Here is a 23,790-nt window from a genome sequence, read left to right on the forward strand (position 1 = left end):
ATGACTACACCCTCTCGCAACAACTTCAGAGCGGACTAGCAGTTTCGCGCGGACTATAAATATGTAATTAAAACAAATATTAAGTTATCATAAAAAAATGGTTTAAAAACAAATAAATTTGTCTTTAAAAACAGACATATTTAAAAAATAGTTACGTACAAAAATATAGAATTATATTTATATAAATTACTAGCTGATCCGGCAAACGTTGTATTGCCATATAAATAAAAAAATGTTAAGAGTGAACAACCCTTATCACTTAGGGGTATGAAAAATAGATAGTAACCGTTTCTGCGACCTACTGAATATGCTTAAAAAAATTGGTGAAAATCGGTAAAGCCGCTTCGGAGGAGTACGGTAACTAACATTGTGACACGAGAATGTTATATATTATTCATATCTATCAATTTAGATGTTTTCCTTCGCATAATTTATGAGATTCTTATAATTATTTCTATTTTACACTAAGGGATTATTGTAACCTTCTTTCTACAACTAATATTATATTTTACACAATACAATAGTCCCTATAAGGCTATTTATACTATTAAATGCTTTTGAATTCGATCTTTGAAAATTTTTTGGCTGAAAATCTAAAAAGCAGTCCGTTATAACAAAAATATTTTCTATGTCTATTGTCTGTTAGGTACAACTACTTGTTAATAGATGGCGTTGCATCCTGAAACGCGCTATTAAAGTTTTCTAAACGTTCCATATTGATTAGGCGTGAATATGTTAAGTCGACATACACAAATATATTAATATATTTTTTTAATCATAATGTCAAAGTTACTGTATGTATTAAATATTATATGTTTCCCAAATAAAAATAAAATAAAATAAAATAAAATAAAATAATAAAAAAAAAATCAAAGTTATGTGAAGTCTACCAATACGCACTTGTCCAGCGCGGTGGACTATGGCCTAATCTTCATTCTGAGAGGAGACCCGTGCCCAGCAGTGGTACAGTAATGGATTGATGATGATGATGAATCATAATAAGCATTTAAATTATTTAATTTAAAATGAATAATGTAAGTCAACGGATCTTTATTAGCGCACCAACGATACTTGTAAATTTAAACTTACCAAAGAGTACAAATACATAATAAAAAGTGTATATTATCGCCTTGTTAACTTATTCACGCCTGATTTTACAAGTTGAGAATAAGAGTTCATTTACTTGTACAGACACAGAGCGTGTCAGTCACGTATCGTGTCAGACAAAGTATTCTCCTATACAATGTGTATTGACGTATTTTTATCTACTGTAACAGCGCAGACACGGGCCCTGCCTGGAAACATTTTGTATAGAAATATGACTTTGTCTGACACTACACGTGTCTGATACGTTCAATGTCTGTATAAATAAATGAGAGTTTTTAGAGATGGTTTTGTAGAAAACATATAAATTAAAAATGTTTTCAATTCAATATGTTATGCCTCCATGTTTTAGAAAGGTTGTTTATAAGCTGCGTTATGTCCTGTCGTCGTCGGATCGTAACGAGATCGTGTCGGGTAGTTTAAAGTGCTGCATGTTGAACATTGGCAGTTGTTCTGGACTGCCGCAGGTCTGGAGAGGTTGGCTCGGCTGCGAGAAAATTAGAAAATTATATATAGCTTAGTGGCTAGAAACTCGGCTCTAGATCGAGGGGTCCGAGGTTCAAATCCCAGGCTCTGATTTTTCAAAGTTATGTGCGTATTAGAAATTAATTATCACTTGCTAACGGTGAAGGAAAACATCGTGAGGAAACCTGCATACCTGAGAGATTTATAAAAAAAAATCTCAAAGGTATGTGAAGTCTACCAATCCGCACTTGTCCAGCGCGGTGGACTATGGCCTAATCCTTCTCATTCTGAGAAGAGACCCGTGCCCAGCAGTGGGACAGTGATGGGTTGATGATGACATACGATGTCCGAAGTGAAACTTCTTTATGGACATATGCAAGGCATCTTATAGCAATGTTAAAGAAAATAGTCAGACTTTAGGACGCCATCTTGTAAAATATCGTCACAGTTTCGTGTTCACTTAAATTGATGATTGACTTATAAAGATATATTTTAATAATAAAAAAGCGATATAATAAATGTAAATATTTTTATAATAATAAACTATCTATAATTTGATACGAAATTATTTCTCATTTCTGTAAACCTAATAAGTTAATGTTAATTAACTAATAATATATCATGAAGAAGTTTCACTTCTCTCTCTCTCAAGTCTCTCTCAAGTTCAATCTCTCACAAGAAGTGAAACTTCTATACACACAGACATTTTTCAATAATTTTAAAGTAACAATGTGGTCCACATGATGGCAAGCTTCTGTTATATGGACATCTGTAATCAACCCCAGATAAGATTAGATTCCTACCTGAGGTCAGCCACTGATGCTCCTCTACCCCTGAGGATTAAGTTCGCCTCAGGTAAGTATCTGCCTTACCACACCCTTCAAACCACGGGGGTTACTACCATCTCTTAAAACAATATTGTTTTAATCATATTTTTATTTTTTTTAAGATAATTTGACAATTTCAGTTGGTTTTATACAATGGATAAGCGAAAAATTAATAAGGGCTTAAGTTTGTTCAACTGTGTATGACGGAATATTTTACTGTTTTAAGGAGGAAATAAAACTTTTTTGAACTATGATGGTTTTTAAAGGATGGTGGTAGGCCCCCAGAATATAGCAGCGCTTAACACTTATTATGAGGCAGAAGTAGGTGTTCTACCTCCATATATCATATGCTAGTATAATAAAAGAGTTACATGTGTTGTGACGTCATCACGCTTATACTACGTCACACCATTAAAACATAAATTACCTACTTGAGCGCTGCGCCCGCGCCGACGTTGTGGTAAGATGCCTTTACGGGCCATGAAGAAACTGCAATTAAAAAAGAAACTTATTTTATTATTAATAATTAATAATATTTTATTATAATTAATAATTTTTCATTTCCCATTTTTTGGGTTTTGGACTAGGTGCGATAGGTAAATAGGTTTTTTTGTACTGCTAGAACAATCTTTTTATTTTTTTTCTCAAGTTGTATATATTTTATACAGGATGTTTTTTTTAAATAGGCAATGTTCAAAAGTAAAAGAGGAATAGTCAAAAATGTTAAAAGTCAGTGTTTCAAAATCCTGTATAATTTATAATATTGAAATATTTGTGAATGACCAAATTCGAAACTATAAAGATTAATAATTATGCTAAAATGAGTTATAGCCCAATTTTGATAAAAACTAAAACTGCATAAGCGAGCGAGCGAAAAAAACACAACCTGTATAATTGCGTCACGCATAGCGTCATTATATTTTACAAAATGATTGGTTCGATTCTCAGCTACGGCAAAAGATTTTTAAAAAAGTTAAGGAGTTATGATGCAGTTTTAAAGTTCATTATAATCAGCTTCGTAACTTTCAACATTTCGCCTCTCCATATCGTTTTGGATTTTGCCACGCACACAGTAATCCACATAACTATAGTCAGTGGTTTTATCTATCCCTCGGGAATGGTATTTTTTTTATAAAATTTTACATATACGAGTATGTATAGTCCGCGTAAAACTGCTAGTCCGCTCTGAATATAGAAATGAATCACGTCGCCGTAGCAAATTGTATGAGTGCACCTGCTCTCAACAACTTCAGAGCGGACTAGCAGTTTGGCGATGACTATATCTAGCTACAAAATTGTATGACAATCGGCTATGTAATTTAGGCGTGAAAGCGTAAGAAACAAACAAACGTATATGCGCATTTATTATATTAATTAGAATTAGGATATTGTAGTGTATGAGAAGTAATATGTGTGAGCGGGGCATGGTCCGCCCCTCACTCTGCTGGAAGCTGTGTAAGATGGATGTGCATGCGGTGTGTACAGCAGTGAGCTGATACTTTAACATAAACACAAACAGTACTTATATAACTAGTCACTCACCGTATAGTAGATATAGGTATGTTAAACTGTTCAGACACAGTCTGGAAGGTGAGCCCCTGTGACACACAGTCCGCTGCTTGCCGCAACACCACCTCGCTGCGTCGGATCCGCTTGTTCATACTGCACTCTGAGGGTTGCGCTTGTAGGAGCTGGTTTGTCTACGAGAGATATTAGTGAACGTAAATAAGAATTTGAGGGTGGTAGAACCATACCCTATATTTATACAAGTACACTCATATTTTTATAATATAGGAGTAGACGAACATGCAGTACTCCTGATGGTAAGCTACTGCCGTATTGACATTATACAACCCCGGATAGGATTAAATTGCCTCAGAAAAGTTTGTCTCCCTTGCCACACTTCTAACCAGAACACAGCAGCACACTGCTGTTATAACAGAAATAGGTGTGGCGGTGGTGCCGCCGGAGTCGAACCACAAAGAGTTCTACCACCTTTAACCTATTTATATACATACGGGAAATACAAAGGTGAAGTATAATAATATGTATACCAGTCTACTAACTATAGGTATTATTTATAACAAATCGGCTTTTCTATCAAGGGGTTCAAACCCCAAGTATGCAAGCTCGGGTTTGTCAAAGTATGTGCGCATTAGATATTAATTATCATTGGGTATAACGGCGACGGAAAACATCGTGAGGAAATCTGCATACCTGAGAGTCTTTAAAAAATGTTCTGAAATATTTAAAGACCAATTCGCAATAGGTAATACGGTGGACTATGACTAAATAAAATTTTAAAATGATTTATAAATGTTCCTCAACATGTATAATTATTTTATCTCATATTGTATAATTAAGTAGTTTCAGTATGATTTGTTCAAATAAAATCAATTTTTTAAATTCAAAATCATAGTTCAAAATAGGTTCTTTGCAAAGCACTTTTTGAATGTCATTACATCTACTACCACTAGATGTTTCGTTATGGAGAAGAAGCGGCGAAAGAAACTCCATAACACACATTTAAAAAAAAATATATAAATGTTCATTTTTATGGCAAAGTTAACCTAATACCAGTACATGTGGAGCTGGAGTTATGACAAACTACACAGTTTTATTATCAGTCAAATAATCACTTAGTTTATAGTATGCTTTTTACATAGCGTTTGTTTAACGACACGTTTAAACTTTTTTCTGCGAGATTCAAGATGTGGTCGGGTAGCAAATACAGTTAGGGAACGTACCCATACTAAGTGACCTATTTTTTTAATATTTTTCGACCCCTCCCCCCCTCCGGTGACCACCCATAGTATATGCTAAGACAACCCCCCCCCTCTCAATTGTTATGTAGTATTGCGAATGTGAATTTTTATCATTCTGAACGCAGAAAATGAAACAAATAAAAATATTTTTTGTTACTATTGGGACGGTACAACGACATTATTGTATACACCTGTATCACGGATTCTCATCGACTTGCTTGACCACTTCACTAAACTGCGAACTGTCGAACAAACGTCGTGTCTGTTTTCATTCATTCCGCTGACGTTTCGACATATGCGCTACCAACTGAGAGTTGAAGAAGCACTAAACACTCCGCGCCATATTCAAATATAGTCAAAAAGCGCGAGATTTCTCTCGATGAATTCGACTACGTGACAAAAATCTAAGCCCCTCCCCACTGCTGTGATTCAGCGTGATATTTTAAAGACAAAGTATGGGTACGACCCCTTACCCATGTAAGTATAGCCACCCCTTTATAATATTAGTATAGATATAATGTATCTCACCGGCCTCTCCCCTACGTGTATAACGTTGACAGCGGGCACGCAGTCCGGACTTAGCGCCATGATGGTGGGCCGGACCTCGACAAACGGCCCTCGGGGTGGCCCTGTTCTTGATGGTGATGACGGCTGGTAAATAAAGGTTTTAGTTAGGTTAGATATATTCTTAGGTGGTAGAATTGCCACATTTATTGTGTGGCAAGGGAGACATACTTTTTCGAGGCATTCTAGTTTAGTTCTATGGAATATGTTCTAGGAATCTGGTCTGGGGTTGATGGGGTTGATGTCCATGGATGGACGGTGACTTAACATCAGGGGGACAGAATGCTCGTCTCCTACTCCTATATTATGAAAAAAATCCAGATAAGATAAGTTCTATCTTGCTACATCTGAGGATTAAGTTGGTACGCATCGGATAATTATGTCTTCCTAACCACATCCAATAAAAGGGGAACACAGAAAGTTGTATCAGCTACAAAGATGCAGCGGTATTACCAGAATCAGACCGGTGTTTTTGATGTAAAACATCTATAGCCGCACGTAAAACCGATTTCTGGCGTGGCGACGCATGCCGTGGCGCCACGCCACGCTATACGATGGTATATATATACAGTCTATATGCAGTAGTGTGTACGGTGTGGCGACGCGTCGCCATGCGCAAAAATCGTAATATTTTATTTTATCATTATGACATATTTAGTTCCTATCACAATATGTTCTTTTCTGCATATTACTTTTACAAAATAATGTCGATGTTTCACATCTGCCAGGCGTCCCGTGACGGCTCACATTGTTTTTTTTATAATATAGAAGTAACAGACGAGCATGCAGTCCACCTGATGGTAAGCTACTACCACCCATGGACATCTGTAATCAACCTCAGATAGGATTAGATATTCCTACCTACGGTCGACCACAGATGCGACGCTACCCAGAGGACTAAGTTGAAACGCATCGGACAAGTATGTCTCCCTTACCACTCCCTTCAAACCCGTACACAGCAGCGCTACACTGCTGTTATAACAGAAACAGGTGTGGCGGTGGTGCCTCCAGAGAACCACAAAAGGTTCTACCACCAAATAAACTCACCGTAAGTTGATGTATGATGAAGGCAGGTGGCTCATCCCTCGTGTCGTAAGTGTGGTCCTGGGGTACACTGGGCCTCTCCTCCTCCGTATCAGAGGGACTGTCGTACTGGCATTGAACGTTTGCTATCGCGAACTCTGGGGACAACACTGACAATTATACATTATGAGTAACGCATGCAAGCAGCCTCATCATCAACAATTACTGTCCCACTGGTCACGGACTTCTTCAGAATGAGAAGGATTAGGCTATAGTCCACCGCGCTGGCGAAGTGCGTGTTGGTAGACTTCACATACCTTTGAGACTTTTTTATTTTTTCAGGTATGCAGATTTCTTTACGCCGTTGTCCTTTTGTTTGAGCAAGTGATAATTTAATAAAGTGAATAATTTCTAAAACGCACATAACTTTGAAATCGGAGGTTCGTGCCTGGGATTTGAACCTCGGATCTCTCAATGAAGAGGCCGAGTTAAATAATCGTATAAATAATCGGGAAGTCCAAAGTTCGATTTCCAGGCAGTCATCTCCCATTACTCAAAATGTAAATTGTACGTAGGTAAATATTAGAAATTAATGGTGTAAGAAAACATCAGGGAACCTGCACAAGAATTTCAAAAAAGTTTTCAAGTATGTGAAGTCTACCACAGTTGACCAGCGCGGCGGACTATGGTCTAAACTCAAATTGAGATGAAATCCGTGCCAAGCAGAGGGACTGTAATAAGTTCAGGATTGACTAAACAAAGCCTTTTTAATTTAAACGAGTGTAAAGTCCACAGAACTATGTCTATAAAATCCTGTCTCTTTCTGAGATGAGATCCGATCCCAGCAGTGAGACAGAAATTGATAAAAGTGTGTGTGCTAGTAAGTCACTGCCGTATCTGTACAATCCCAGATAGAATTAGAGACCTACCTAAGGTCGGCCACAGCGATGCTTCTTAGGACTACATTGTAACGCCACGTATAAGTATGTCTCCCTTACCAATCTTCAAACTAGAACACAGCAGCGATACACTGCAGTTTTATTAGAAACAGGTGTGGTGGTGATGTCGCTGGGGTCGGACCACAGAGGGTTCCACCCTAATACTCTAAGGAAAATCTCGTACAAGTATCCCTCCCTTACCTCACTTCAAATCGCTTTGTAGTCGAACCACAAGTTCAAAACTTGCCTAATCTTATATATAAAATTCTCGTGTCACAATGTTAGTAACCGAACTCCTCCGAAACGGCTTAACCGATTTTCACCAAATTTTATATGCATATTCATTAGCAGACCTAATGAATAATAATAGAGAATCGGCTACTATCTATTTTTCATACCCCTAAGTGATAAGGGTTGTTTACCCTTAACATTTTATTATTTATATGGCAACACAACGTTTGCCGGGTCAGCTAGTTATTATTATTTTCTCTCAAATAAAACAACAATTCGATGAAAATGTTTATTTATTATAAATTACAGTCATCGCACTTAGCTACATACGGCTTTTATAAATAATAAAGCAATTATTTTATTATAATAATATTGAGACCAGCACTTTTGGTTCAAAATTATATACAGGGTGAATTTTTCAAGAGGGTGTGGATGGGAAAAATAAGGTTTAAGGAATACGAAATATTTTAAAGTTAGTTACAGGGCCGATTTTAATTAAAACTAAAATTGTATAATTTATAAATAAAATTTATATAATAAAACCTAAAACTGTATAATTAACCGATTTTGATAATAACTAAAAATGTATAACAATATAAAAAAACAGTTCTTCTACGAATAAAAAAGTACATTTCGAAAATCAAATACATTATCGATCAGTATCGCTCATAAAATCAACTTCTGAGAAGTAATAATGATGTTGAACTAAAGGAAACAGCTTATTTATAACCTTAACTAAGATATTATGCTCCATATGATTTTACACACAGCTAAACGACTATTACTTCTCGCAATTTTAGTTAGCTTTTATCAAAATCGGCCCAAAACTCCTTTAAGCATTTTCGCTATTTATTTCCGAGTTCTATGTAAGACCATTTAAAATATTCACCCTGTATATTGTTTTGGTCAATTTGGTACAATAATTAGAAATAATATAAGTAAATTGCATTACATATTTGGTGTAGCTCACTTTTAAAAATGGAAAAGGTTATTTGGACTTTCAAGTCTAGGGAAAAGGATTATTTAACATTAAACCGTTATTTAAATAATAATAATTTAATGTCGTATATCATTTTAAAAAAAAGGAGTAAAACATATTTTTTTTTACTTTGAAGTCTGTATTAATAAAATACATAGACAGTTTACATATGTAGTTAAAGATCATTTATTCTCAAAAGAATTGGTTACAAATCACATGTATAGATACTTTTCTTTATAAAATTTAAATAGTAAACGAACATAAAATCAATCTGATGGTAAGTGGCTACTGCTGCCCAGGGACATCTTTGACCAACCTCAGATAAGATTATAAAATCCTACCTGAAGTCGGCCACAGATGTGCCGCTACCCCTGAGGACTAAGCTGGAACGTCTCGGACAAGTATGTCTCCCGTACCACACTTAAAACCAGAACACAGCAGCGCTTTACACTGCTGTTATAACAGAAATAGGTGTGGCGGTGGTGACGCCGGAGTCGAACCACCTTCAAATTTTAAAACTTATAGGACTTTCATAATTTCATTAAAGGCATATTATATAAATAATTATTATAAACATATTTATGACTCAATACATTTAAATAATATGGCTGACTGTAATTAAATGCTGTAATATAATTAATACTATCAAGTCGTTATCACTTTACAATCTATTATTAAGAGAAGTATAACTTCTCTTATTATTCCTCATGACTATGGATTCAATTCGAGTTGACAATAATACATTGGTGTAAAAACTACTTGTGTAAAAATATAATAAAAATGTGTATCTATTGTTTAGTTCTTTACATATTGCAACATTCGTAAAAAATATCGAAAAGAAAAACTGTCAAAATGTCAAATTTAACACATATTTATTATCTGAGTGTAGAAATTTTCTGTAATTCTCATTGTAAGTGGCTACTGCCGCCTAAGGACGTCTGTAATCAACCTCAGATAGGATTAGATATTCCTAACTGAGGTTGGCCATAAATCCGCCACTACCCCTAAAGACTAAGCTGGAACGCCTCGGAAAAGCATGTCTTCCTTACCACACTCTTCAAACCAGAACACAGCAGCACTTAACGCTGATGTTATAATAGAAATAGGTGTGGCGGTGGTGCCGCCGGAGTCGAACCACAAAGGTTTCTACCACCAATTAATCATTATAATGTAATCAGATAATAAATGAGTGTTAAACTTCTAATTGTACATACATATTTGAATACTGGCAACATTCTTTTCACAGATAACTTATTTCTTATTTTGGTACAAATTAAAACTAAAATTCCAACCGTTTCATATTAACTTACTTGACTAACTATAAAATGCATATTATTATTACTAATTAGTAATTATTAATTAAATATTTTATTTATAAAAAAATCGTTATTATTTTAAGCTTCGTTTTACAGTAATAAATGACTTATTGATAAATTAATTAAACATTATTTTATTTTTGACTTATAAGTACATTCGCCTTAAAACTACGGAAAAAAGTTTACGAAATAATCAACAGAATAAAAATGAAAATAAATATAAACTTTGGATTTTATACTACTTTGGCTGTTTAGGAACTAAAACTTATGCCTTATAATTATTTATAAAGGAAAACCAAAATGGGGCGGTCCCCAAAGTATCAATTACACAAACACAGACTTTTATATATTTTATAGCTGTTATAAGGCAGAAATAGGTGTGACGGTGGTGCCTCCGGAGTACGAAGGATACTACGACCGTTACGGTTCATTTACATCTTCTGACACAGAGCGTGTCAGTCACGTGCCGTGTCAGACAAAGTATTCTCCTGTATAATGTGCATTGACGTATTTATATCTACGGAACAGCGCAGACACGGAACGAGCCTGGTGACATATTGTATAGAAATATGATTTTGTCTGACACGACACGTTCTATGTCTGGTAATATACACGGGGCTTTATGGGTCAGAGTCATTTTTACATCAATTTCGTCGTACACATATACGATGTACTACATTTATAAAAAAATGATATGGGGCTAATATAAGAGACTATTTTACCCGCGATTTCGCTCGCAGTCAGAGGTTTTTATCTATCCCTCGAGAAAGGTACTATTTTTCGGTATAAAAGGTACCCTATGTCCTTTACTGAACCCCTGACAACGTGTGTACAAAATTTCATGACAATCGGTTATGTATTTAAGGCATGAAAAACAAACAAACTTACATTCTCATTTATAATATTAGTCAGGATTGGTGGCGCCACTTTCTTCGTGGAACTGTCAATTTTGACAGATTTTCTATGGAATTATTTTAGTTCCAATTTTGACCACTTCGTGTAAGTAAATTATAAACCCGTCTGTTTACTGTGTATTTGATACTTACATTATTTAATCATTAATAAATTTAAGGCTAATTGAGCCCTGAAACTAAAAATATTCGTATAGTTTTTTTTTTTACTAAAACTAACATAATAAAATTAATATTGCAACTAAGTAACTGGCCACTAATAAATTTAACTAAAATACGCTAACCAAATTAATAGTAAAAATAAAATAAACCATAATGAAGTTTAAAAATATTCCTAATTTAAAAATTCCCACTTTGACTATCCATTCTTTTGCTCTCTTTCTAACTCTATCTCTGTCACTCTTTCGTAAATCAGAAAAGGACAAATAATCATTGTCTATACAGTCGTCTAGTGGAATACTCCTATTATTACAAAATCTAGTTTTTGGTTTCTATTGCACTCTCACTCTTTCGTATATTCGAAAAATAAATACGACGGTCAATACAGTCGTTAAGTGGAATACACCTATACATAGCACATACAACTTTTTGTGACCGTCAGAATGGCCGGTCACTACCCATATTTTACATCGAAATAATTACTAAGAGTTGCTACCTAGTTGCTACTAGTTGCTATTAGTTGCTACTAATTGCTACCTTCGATTAAAAAAAGATAAACTACTTTTTAAGGTGACCGGCCATTCTGACATCAGGATGGCCGGTCACCTATCCAATGATAAGAAACTTCGCAAATAAATAGAGTTTTTTTGTAATCAATAGTTGCTACCAAATTGCTACCTTCATATGCATCGTATTGGACTTCATAGCTTTTAAGGATAAAAAAATATTACGGATTTAATATAAGAGGACTAAACGCCTGTATAATGTATAAGCATAATATGTTTAATTTCGGGTTTTCTCTTTTAATTATACAGGCGTATTAGGCGTTTAGTCCTCTTATATTAAATTTGTAATATTTTTTTATCCTTAAAAGCTATGAAGTCCAATACGATGCATATGAAGGTAGCGATTTGGTAGCAACTATTGATTACAAAAAAACTCTATTCATTTGCGTAGTTTCTACTCACTGGATAGGTGACCGGCCATCCTGATGTCAGAATGGCCGGTCACCTTAAAAAGTAGTTTATCTTCTTTTAATCGAAGGTAGCAATTAATAGCAACTAATACCAACTAGTAGCAACTAGGTAGCAACTCTTAGTAATTATTTCGATGTAAAATATGGGTAGTGACCGGCCATTCTGACGGTCACCAACTTTTTTATTCCATTCTATTACTATATTCATTCGTATAAGACAACCGGTCGATACAATCGTTAAGTGGAATACTTCTTCTATTGAACAAAATACTATGAGGTTTCATTCCGTCCTTCTTTTCTCTTGTACATTAGAAAGAGATGAACGAACACACTCGACTCTCTCGTTAAATTGAATACCACCTCAATATTGCCCATTTAATATTTGTTTCAAATTTCAATTTAGTTTTTCTAATGTTCTATTTTCCAATGATTATAATGACGTCACAATTCACAAACTTCACACATCTACGGTGAAGGAAATATCGTGTGAAAACCAACATACCTGAGAGATCTTAAAAAATCATTAGTTTTTATTATTATTAATTAATAGGAAAATTGAGAAATTCTATTATTTTGTGACATATTCATAAGTAAAAAAAAATACTTTAAAGTATTTTGTTTCAATAAAGATTATAAAATAAAATGGCTCCATTTTCTACATCTCACTCTTTATCTATGTGTGAGTGAGAAACATCCAAAACAAATTTTGGTTGAATTTATAGAAACAAAATTAGTATTCTATACATAAATAATTAAAAGTACTTTTTAATTAATTAACATATTACTTAAAAACTTCATCTTAATACCGCGAATAAAATGCCATAAAATGCTAAAAATAAATAAATTATTTCGCCAAAATATTTAGAATATACCGAATTATGTTCTAGACCCGAAGTTAATGTGACTTTCCGTAACCCGTCAACAGATGGCGCTTTCTGAATCACGCTATCGAAGTTTTCTCAACATGTTGCATTTATACAAGCTGGGAATTGAGACTGTTGGAGCACAGCCGCTGTCCGAGCATCACCTAGCTCACAGGAAGATCTCCCTTTACCAAAGTATAGTCTGCGCCAAACTTCTAGTCCGCTCTGAAGTTGTTGCGCGCAGGATTAGTTAGCATATACTCCGTAAAGTAAGGGCACAAACGCAGCTATGTACCCGTGGGCGAGAGCGGGCAGCGGAGGGTGCCGGGAGGGGTACCGCGCTATTTTCGTCCCGCTAATATCTACAATTTGCTATTGTGACGTGAATCGTTTCTATATTCAGAGCGGACTAGAAGTTTGACGCGGTCTCTACTAAGTTAAATATACATACTAAATTGCAAACCCCATAATATATACCACTACAGTATGTTGTATGACAAGTATTATACTATAATTGCTTGATAAATATTATACAAAACCTATATTTAATCAGACATTTTAGCTGTAAATTAATGGCAACACTGATTGTTATTGTTAAAGTTGGTTTTTAGGGTTCCATACCCAAAGGGTGAAAATGAAAACCTCTTACTAAGCCTCCACTGTCTGTCTGTCTGTCACAGGGCTCTATCTCTCGTAATAGATGGACACTTGATAACAAAGTATGTATAACGGTGGCCGCTATAACAACAAATACTAAAAATAAAAATACTTGAAAATAAATGGAGTCGCCATATTAGAAACCGCTATTTTTCTGTGTTTTTCGCTTTATCTATTGAACCGTAATAGGTAGACAGTTCAAATTTTCACATTGCAATTCTACGACTGCTATGATAACAAATACTAAAAATAAAGAATAAATGAAAATTTGTTGGTACGGTACATAGGAAGACAGGAACCTTTCTAGTGAAAGTGCGACTCGCACTTGGCCAATTATTATTAATATAATAAATTATAATAATTCGTTGAAACATAATTATCGCTAGATGGCGCTACTGTAGCTTTTAAATTACATTGTGACTGAAAAAACATAACCTATTGGTAAAATATTCAGTCAGTCAGTCAGTAAAGTCAGATATTGGTCTAGTATTTTTAAATGGTCTAAAATAAATTAATATAAGATTAAATTAATTATAAAATTCGCTGTAATGGTGCGGTCGCACTGCGTAGAGCTTTAATAAATATTTAATACGTGCTTATACTTATTATAAACACCATCGCACACTACGTAGCGTTTAGCTGCTTCATGGCAACACGGAACACTTTTATTTCAATTTATAGTCCGACTAACTTATCTGTGCGTGTGTCAAAGGTGCTAGTTATAATAATGTTGCCAGGTTATTAAAACTATCTAAGAAGTGGAAAACTTTAACGATTATATAAATAAAAAAAAAATATTACGAATCTCTGATAATTATATGAAAATTTTTCATTTTATTGACAACCAACATAAGATCTACTGTTTAAGCTCGTAATTTTATAAAATTTGCGTAAAAATTACAAAACTTTTTTTAGGATATTGAAAAATCGTTATAAAGTTGACAATTAATTACTGTTTCCAAAATCGCCAGACACACAGAATAGTTTGTCAGACTATAGGCATGTGTTATACATTTTGATTTCTCAGTATACTGTCTATGTCTGTCAGTCCGTATTTATCCCATTCAAAACATTCAACTTTACAACGTTACAGTTTACGAATGACTTGAAATACCATACGAATTCACAACTAAAGACCAACATCTAAATTCCCACCAAACCGCTTCAAACCGGTTTGCGACTTATATCGCCCCTTCAAACCTTTCCGACCTGGTCTCCTGCATCAGGTCCAATGGGTCCAGCATTTGCGTGTTCGTACCGCGACGACCTTTCGAGAACTGACTCTTTATATCATACTTTTCCATCCAATTCCGTAAAGTCTTCCTCGGCACACCGTACTTATTCGACGCTGCGTACACGCTGTATCCTTTCTTCACCGCTATGAGAGCATCCCTTAAGTGCTGCGAGGAGTATTGCTTATACGATTTCTCTTGGAACACATCAGTCTCGATGTTAACTATAGCATTTGGTCGCCGTCCAACAATACGGGGTCTCGCGTGGATATTCAACGGAATCCCATGGTCCAAGTGGTCGATAAAGTGCCGCGTAACAATTTCCGTGGAAGTCCTCACACCTGCAACAAGCAAGGAAAAGAAACCGCCCGTAAGTAACTTTAAAAATGGGAGATTGTTCCGCGGGTGGCAACACTGGCGCTGTCAGTGACAGCTGGGCGTTTCTTTTCCTGGCTTCCTACAGGGAGGGAGGGGGTGGTAGTGTAAAAAGCGAGGAAAAGCCGCTCAGTTTAGTTTTTTTTTCAAAATAAATTCTAGACAGATAACACACGTTTCGTTAAAAAAAATGATAAATTTACTTCCTATTAAGTTTTTGTAAATCGCTAAAAAGACATACTTATTACTTTTTTGTTTTTTTTTTTAACTTACAAGGCTTACGTTTGACTGCAACCTTACCTGATGTTAAGTAAGATGCAAATAATATTATTATTAATCTTTTTTGGTCCTTCGGGCCGTATTCTGGAAGTCCAGTCTTTAATTCCCGAATTAATAAACTTATTAAAAATACTTCAACGGTTAGGGCTATTTTATGTTTATCTACATTAAAAAAACATTAACATTAATACAATAATTGTATATATACATATAATTATTATGTGTTTGTGTCTGGCTCCGTGACCACACATCTAGTTTAGTCTAATTATACGTTTATATTTTTAGGAACTCACCTTTCCCTAACTGACACTGCTGATGAATACTCTTATAAAACACTATTAATTATAGAAATAGATATAAACAAAACAAGTTCAAAAGAATACATATAATAACGCATTTTTTAAGATTGACGTATAAAGAATAAAAAGATACATAAAAGCCCTGTAATTCTGGGATTAGGATGGGGTTTCAGTATCGGTAGGAACCTGTTTGTCGTAGGAGGCGATTAAAGGGCTTCTGGGTTGCGGGCGGCTACAGTGGGGGGAGCTCGAACCGTATGGTCGCATATCATTGTAATCGCCAGGGGATGTAAGAGGCGTAAATTATTATGCTCCCCCCAGGGCAGAACCCGATAGGGGCATCACGTTTGGAGGATTCCGGTTGTGTTCCGTCGGAGATCCCTGAGTCCTCTACGCAGCGCTGAGGACGGCCACCAGGGAGGCTTTATTGCGGTAAGAATCCCACATAACCCTCCGTCGCTCCCACGGTACCGGGTACCTTTTGAAGGTTTCCCCCTTGTGAAGAAAAAATATGTCACTACCGGACTACAATCAACTCCATTCAACAGGGCCTATCTACAGCCGATGCGTTGCCACAAAGGAGAGGCGACGTTGCCTCTGCAAATCAGAAGGCCAAATAAAAACTCCTCATCACATTAAATAATATGTTTATTTAATAACTGACATATAGAAACATACATATACATTTACATAATTTCAAACATCGGGCGGAAATAATGCGTTTTATATATTGGATGGGCGTGACGTCACAGTCACATGATTGAAGACATACGATACTCTTAGAGCATTGTCGCACTGGGCAAAAAAACTGTTCTTGAAATAAACGCCCAACTGTTGACATTAGTGGCTCAAAATTCAAAATAAAAAAAATTAAAAAAATCCTAACAGTTTTCTAACTTAACATCCAATTACGATTCAGTATAGATGCGATTGACACACACATCGGCACGTAAACAACCAGACCCAAACTCATTTATCCTTTAGTGATCCGTTTGACCAGGAATATAAACCATCTAAAACGTAGACCGTAAAATCAGTTTGCTTTTGTCAAAACCGGTTATTTAGCAAAATGTGCTTCCAATGTGTTTTTTCACGCGTTTATACGTCCTGCTCAAAGCAGTTTATTTGCCTAGTGCAACCATACCCTAATAAACACACATAAATAATTACTATTGAAGAAATATAATTTTAATATTAACAATGAAAAGTCCATTAAAAGCGCGCATTGCGGTGCGATCGACGCAACCATTTCACCGCCGCGACAAAAATAGCAGTGCGCGCATGCCTTTATATCAAAGTAACAGAACCATTTACGATTTCCTGATCGATTTTCAACATTATTAACGACTAAATAAAATATTTGCGTTTCTGTCATTTGATATTTCAATATTTAAATACTCGCGAATAATCTGCCTTACAACTCGCCAAACAATGTTGAGTATGTAAATGATTCGGGATACCGAATATAACGCGTAGCGAATACACCCGAGTAGGTCGTATACATACTTCTATTTGCATCTATTCGTCTATACTCGGCGCGTATCAATTGCATAAGAAACATATCATTTGCACCGCAATACGCGCTAATATTCAACGCTTAAAATTTGCTGTCCTTTTCCTTCTTAACGCACAAAACACGATAGAAAGAGACAAAACATCTAACAGGACACGTTTAAAAGGGGTACAGAATTTAAATATGGAACAAATGTACTATTATTGTATGAATAAAATATTTTACAATAGGTTTTGTTCTCACAAGCCGTATTTTCTATTAACATTGCAAACATTGAAATACTGTAAAAAATCAGGCAAAATACTATCAAACATGTATTGGACAAAATAGCATATCAGCGAAGTTATACTTCTTTAGGCGCAAAAACAGATTAAAGTATTTTTAGTGTGAGTCGAAGTTGCGCACATCGATGTAACACATAAAATTTAGCGCGTATGTAACACATATTTTTGTAGCATTTACTTTCGTGTATTACTCAGTTAAATTTGAATACATAAAACGCTAAAGAAGTATAACTTCTTATATATGTACATAAGTACACATATGCCTTTTAAAATATATATAAGTAATATTATGTGTTACAGGCAAATTGCACACGTGACGATTTTATCATCTATTTAAGTACAGATTAAAAAGATATAGATAAAGATAAAATAAACAAACGTAATACTGAATACAACACTGATTAATAGTTAAAAAGATACTCCTTAAAAATGTCGTCGAAAGCCAAATTTCATTATTACACGCTTTTTATTAGCTTCACCTGTATGTTTGTATGTTTGTTTGTATGTTTGTTTATATGTTTGTAACCGACTTCTTTGGGCGCGATTTTGACCCACTTTAAACGGCCAGATTTCGTTCAAACTTTGTAGATTTATTTCACAATTATACTATTTACTGTTCCTTAATTGATTCCTAGATTCATTTAGATTTTCTACTTTTTAGTTAATTTTATCATAAAAGCGTGTTTTTTAGTTTTTTGAACTATATTTATTTTTACTAACAAACTCATATTTCCCCTCCCTTCCCCGAATATAAGGGGGAATTTTTTTCATTAAACTGAAGGACCCTAATAACCATATTTAAGTGACTATTTTTGTGGACCCATCATTCCCTTAGGCGCATAGGCACGAAAAAAAAATCAGAGACTAGAAGATTTTTTGACTAAGTAATAGACAGACATACAGGCAAATAGACGAACGAAAATTATGAATGTTTAAAGTTTAAAATGATATTTATTTAAGTGCGTAGTAAATTTTTGAGTTCCGAACATGGCAACATCGGTTGCTATTTTGTCAAATATGACGTTCGTAATTTTATTTATTAATTAGTATTTTCTACCACCTTCAAATTAAAAAGATGTAGGCCCTTCTATAGGCAAAATTATGTATTTCTATACAATTTTGTCGGCTCGGTCCGTGTCTGAAACGCTACGTGTCTGTAGATACGAATCCAGCTTAAAAAAGTGTAAAATATACTGCTTAAAATGACCAATGATGATATAATATATTTTCAATCCTGAAGCATAGTCGCGCCAAACTTCTAGTCCGCTCTGAAGTTGTTGCGCGCAAGTTTAGTTAGCGCAGTTTGTGTTAGTTTTAGAGTATATGCTATGTTCCCCGGGGAGAGTGCACAGTTAACTCACAATTTATAAGTAATAAATTTGGCTCTAGAAGACATTTCTTAAAGAATTTTAATACAATAAGTACAAATACAATATACAATGTATATTATACACTAGAAACCTCTTAACACTATGTTTAGGTATACATTTTAATTATACTAATAGGCACTTTATGGATTTCGGACGCGAATCGCTTTATTTCTACAAAATATTTTGTTTTTAAACACCTGACGTCATTTTTTTAATATCTTAAAATAAAAAAGCTTGATGTAAAATTTTGTGACGTGGGCGTCATAAATACATAAATCGTCGTCAACCCATTACTGTCCCACTACTGGACACGGGTCTCCTCTCAGAATGAGAAGGATTAGGCCATAGTCCACCGCGCTGGACAAGTGCGTATTGATAGACTTCACATACCTTTGAAAACTTATTTTTATATATTTCTCAGGTATGTTTCCTCATAGCTTTTCCTTCACTGTTAAAGCAAGTGACAATTAATTTCTAATACGCACATAACTTTAAAAAAGCCACGTTGTACTTGGGGTTCGAACCCCGGACCATGAACGTACAAGACCCACTTCCAAGTCATAAAGTTATCACTGCTTTTTTAAGTAACAGTATGATGTCCCTTTTTTAATTTTAAAATATATATAACAATCAACTACCAAACCCAAATACAATACTCATTATATTTTTACAAACAAAACATCAAATATTTCATACAAACAAAACGGTACGCGCCCAAGAAGACGAAATAACGAAAAAAAACGGCACAGGACCATTCCCGCTCACCTGACTAACAATACATATAGGAACATAGGACTTAGTGGGGGGGCTGCGTGGTTCTGGTCGAATTAGGTCCTAATAGGCCTTTAAATCCAAGTCGAGGACTTAAAAGTTAAGTTGTACTAAGTCCTTCACACTGCTTTGGAAAATAAAAGTTCTACCGGTATTCGGTAGGTCCAAATAGGCTCTAAATCAGAGCTCTTGAAACAGTTATTGGCCAAGTAGTTATTAATTTAATGGTTAGTGGACAAGTAGTTATTGCCAGCTAGTTATTGGAAAATTAGTTAAGAACTAACTGGTTCTTGTCCAAATACTTATTGCAGTTATTGGCCAATTACTAAGGCCAGTTCTAAGGAAACTGGTTATTGACCAAATACTTATTGGCCAACAAGTTATTGATATTTCAGAAAGTAATTCGACCAAATCAACCACTCAAGCCGTAAGCCGTCAAACACTGTACAGTTGTCGAAAACACAAAAGTTCGATGCTGTAGAAACAGTGTAAATAATAATAAAATTAAGTACAATACATTTAACATAAATAACATATTATTAAGACAAGCGGCGATATATTAATATAATAAGAATTTCTTTGGAACAACTATTTGGCAATGAGAAAACATAATTTATTATTAAAGATGTTTCAAAAATTCTGTATATTCATTTTTTTTTTTGGAAGCGTGTTGGACCTAAATCAGAACACAGAGAGTTCCACTTTTAGGTAAGGTAAATAGGTGTGACAGTGATGCCAACCGTTGAACATACCTTTTCTATAAAAAAAACAAACCCTGAGGACTAAAATGGCCGCCTCATATGTAAGCCTGCCGGCATCCACGCCCTGACATTAATTACTACAAATATTTGCAATTTATGTCCAACATGTTGTCCAATAAATGTCTAGTAGCTATATGTTCAATGTCCAACATTTTGTCCAAAATAGATTTATGGTTCGTTCACACATCCAACATTATGTCCAATTTATCTCGTATGTAATCTCACAACCAAACATTTGTTCCAACATTTTATCAAACTTACGTAATATTAACGCTAAAATTTCAAATTCAAGTCTTTTATTTATCATTGGACGAAGTCCGATCAAGCACACGTTTTCAAAAAGGCCAATTTCAATTATTCTCATCACCTATAATTAATAATATAACTAATAATAATAATCTATGAATATATTTATCGTAATAACTATTAATAATACAACGAAAGCATTGAATAAATAATAATATAACACTGATTCCCCGAAAGTTTGAAAAAATTACCAAATTGGTAGATTTTTTGGATCTAGCAATAGTATTTATTTAAAAAGAAAATAACGATTAAAATTGATTGTAAGGCACTTCGCAGACAGATATATAGGTCGTTCTAAAATAGATAACGTGATTTTTTATACGAAAGTCTGGAAATATGTACTGCAATAATTTCTAGGCGATGTAAGTGAATTGATTGACAACAAAAAACGAAAAAATACTATACGAAACGAAACGTTTTACTGTTCAAAGATATTTTACAGTAAATCTATGTTAAAAGTCCGGTTAAGGAAAGTTTCCAAAATGTAGACTAAAATTTGTCGGCATTTTTAAACTCGTCATTTATCCCTATAACCCACACACCCATGTTACAATATATGTATGACATCAGTGCGTTACACACACATCGAAAAAAATCAAGTCACTTTTCCTACAGATTTTTCTATTTAAAACTAGACATATGTAATCTTTGACGCCGACATAAAATATTGCAGACATACAATATATCTCATATGAAGTGCATTAAGAAAATAAATAAAAAAAATATCCGTTAAGAAGTACTTAAAGAAACTAAATAATAAATTTACACGGAATAAAACATTACCGATGCAAAACAAAAAAAAAAACAAAATATATCAATCTCAATATATCTAATTATTATAATATATTCAAACTATCGGGGCATCGTTAAAATAAACAATTTTATCTTTGGGTATCATATTGCGTGGAACGTGAATAAAAACAACAGCGTAATATTGCAGGAAAACATCAAAAATCGTATAACTATTTATAAATACATTAAAAGTTTTAACCTACTCCATTCCTTCAATAATCTTTGCAAAATCTTTGGCTAGTAAAGTCATTCGACTTACATCTTCGAAAGACCAAAATGTATACATACGCACTTCCTTATTTTCCGAGATTTTTCATATGATTTTCATATTTATATTGCCTTTTTAGTAATAAAGTACCGTCTCATGAGAGATTTTCCATCGTTTTTACATTTTTATTAAAATGTAAGCAATAAATATGTAATAAATTTATTGCTTACTTATAATAAGTATTTATATCGTATATAACATACAATATAATTATTATATTCAAGTGTAAGTACTGTTATATTGCCCTCTTAGTAATAAAATACCGTCTCATAAGAGATTTTCCATCGCTTTAACATTTGATTCAAATGTAAGGAATAAATAAGTAATAATTACTTATATTTATTGCTTACTCATAATAAATATTTATTTATATTGCACATAATATACAATATAATTATTATATTCAAGTGTAAGTACTGTTATATTGCCTTATTAGTAATAAAATACCGTCTCATAAGATATTTTCCATCGTATTAACATTTGATTTGATTCAAATGTAAGCATTAAATATGTAAGTAAGTTACTTTTATTTATTGCTTACTTATAATAAGTATTTATTTATGTCGCATATGACATACAATATAAGTATAATATTCAAGTGTAAGTACTGATTTAAATAAAGTTTTTGGAACACTTATAAAAAGTCAGCGAATATGAATGGACTATAAAAGTATTTTTCTATCTTCTCCGTTATTTTTGGGTTAGCTTTTTAAGATTATCGAGGACCTCATCGATGATATTTCTTATTTTTTATGTCACGTATATAAACATTGCCCCTATAAGATATATGAAAATGGCTTTTTAAGTACCTATCCGTTCCTTTTCTAGAATTTGATTAAACTTAGTACTTTGTACTTAGTACTTTTTTACTCGACTGTTGAGGGTAATGTTGTTCTAGCGTATGTATGTATGTGTCATTCTGTGTCACGCTGCGGCACAAACGGCTAGACGGATTAACATATGAGGTGTCGTTGGATTCGTCTAAGTTGTGGGAGTGACATAGGATATATTTTATTTAAGCAGTAAGTCCTTATTTCTTAGTAAGTGTTTTTTTCATTTTGCTTATAAACGCACTTCGTGATTAAATCTCTTCTTATTATTGCATACTTAGAAATTTCTTTTTATAAAATTCTCAAAGAATTTTAACCCACATCGGTAATTTTGTCAGTTCCTAGTTTACTTTTAATTTTAAAGTCAAAAAGACGTCAAAATTTTGGATCTCATAAGACAGACTTTACTCAAACAATTTTGACAAATGCATTTCAAAAAATTAGATGGTAACACCAACAGCATATTTTTTTCAAAACGCTGTTTTTTTAGTAATTTCTCAAAAAATTACTTAAATAAGCACATAATAAGTATTACAATTCTACAAAATTGTATTTTTTGACATTCTTTGGCCCAGCCATTCACAAATCGGCTTTATTTTACTGCCAATTCATAGACACACTATTTTAATCCCTACATTTTTGAGTTGGTACTTACTAAGTCTTATAACTTTTTTCGATTCAATTCTAAAAAGGCACTGCAGTTGTTCATTCTTTTAATCATTTTCTGTCATTTATTATTTATTTTTCATTTATTAATTCCGAGCATAGATGTTATAATATGCAATTGGGTTGAAATATCGGCAATAAATAATTCAAAAGCGCGTATAGTACCCATTGTATATCAAAATGTCTCAATTCCGTGATATATTTAGTCTAAAATCATATAGGTACTATTTCTTTTACGTGCTACATAATGGAAAGCAGTCACCGTC

At 34.0% G+C, this 23,790-nt stretch overlaps 1 protein-coding gene across 1 annotated transcript; it reads right to left on the reverse strand.

Annotated features, from left to right (window-relative positions):
* Positions 1–892: 892 nt before the first annotated feature.
* Positions 893–16,235, reverse strand: LOC140756846 (uncharacterized). Its single transcript, XM_073092375.1, has 8 exons — positions 16,218–16,235; positions 14,979–15,430; positions 10,799–10,812; positions 6,773–6,918; positions 5,690–5,812; positions 3,939–4,096; positions 2,828–2,885; positions 893–1,591 (listed from the first exon to the last, which is right to left on the reverse strand). The coding sequence occupies exons 1-8, from the start codon at positions 16,233–16,235 to the stop codon at positions 1,478–1,480; spliced, it is 1,083 nt and encodes a 360-aa protein (XP_072948476.1). The 3' UTR covers positions 893–1,477.
* Between the last annotated feature and the right edge of the window lie 7,555 nt (positions 16,236–23,790).

This window comes from Epargyreus clarus, unplaced genomic scaffold (genome assembly GCF_041222505.1).
Source record: "Epargyreus clarus isolate Ecla_fem2 unplaced genomic scaffold, WU_Ecla_fem_2.2 ptg000036l, whole genome shotgun sequence".
Taxonomy (NCBI): domain Eukaryota; kingdom Metazoa; phylum Arthropoda; class Insecta; order Lepidoptera; family Hesperiidae; genus Epargyreus; species Epargyreus clarus.

Bases quoted from the DNA above. Each gene is read 5' to 3' on its own strand.
- LOC140756846 (XM_073092375.1), bottom strand. The intron at 5,813-6,772 runs GTGAGTTTATTT...TTTATTTACCAG, and splicing joins TCATCATACATCAACTTACG to CCGTCATCACCATCAAGAAC. The intron at 2,886-3,938 runs GTGAGTGACTAG...TTTTAATTGCAG, and splicing joins ATACCTATATCTACTATACG to TTTCTTCATGGCCCGTAAAG.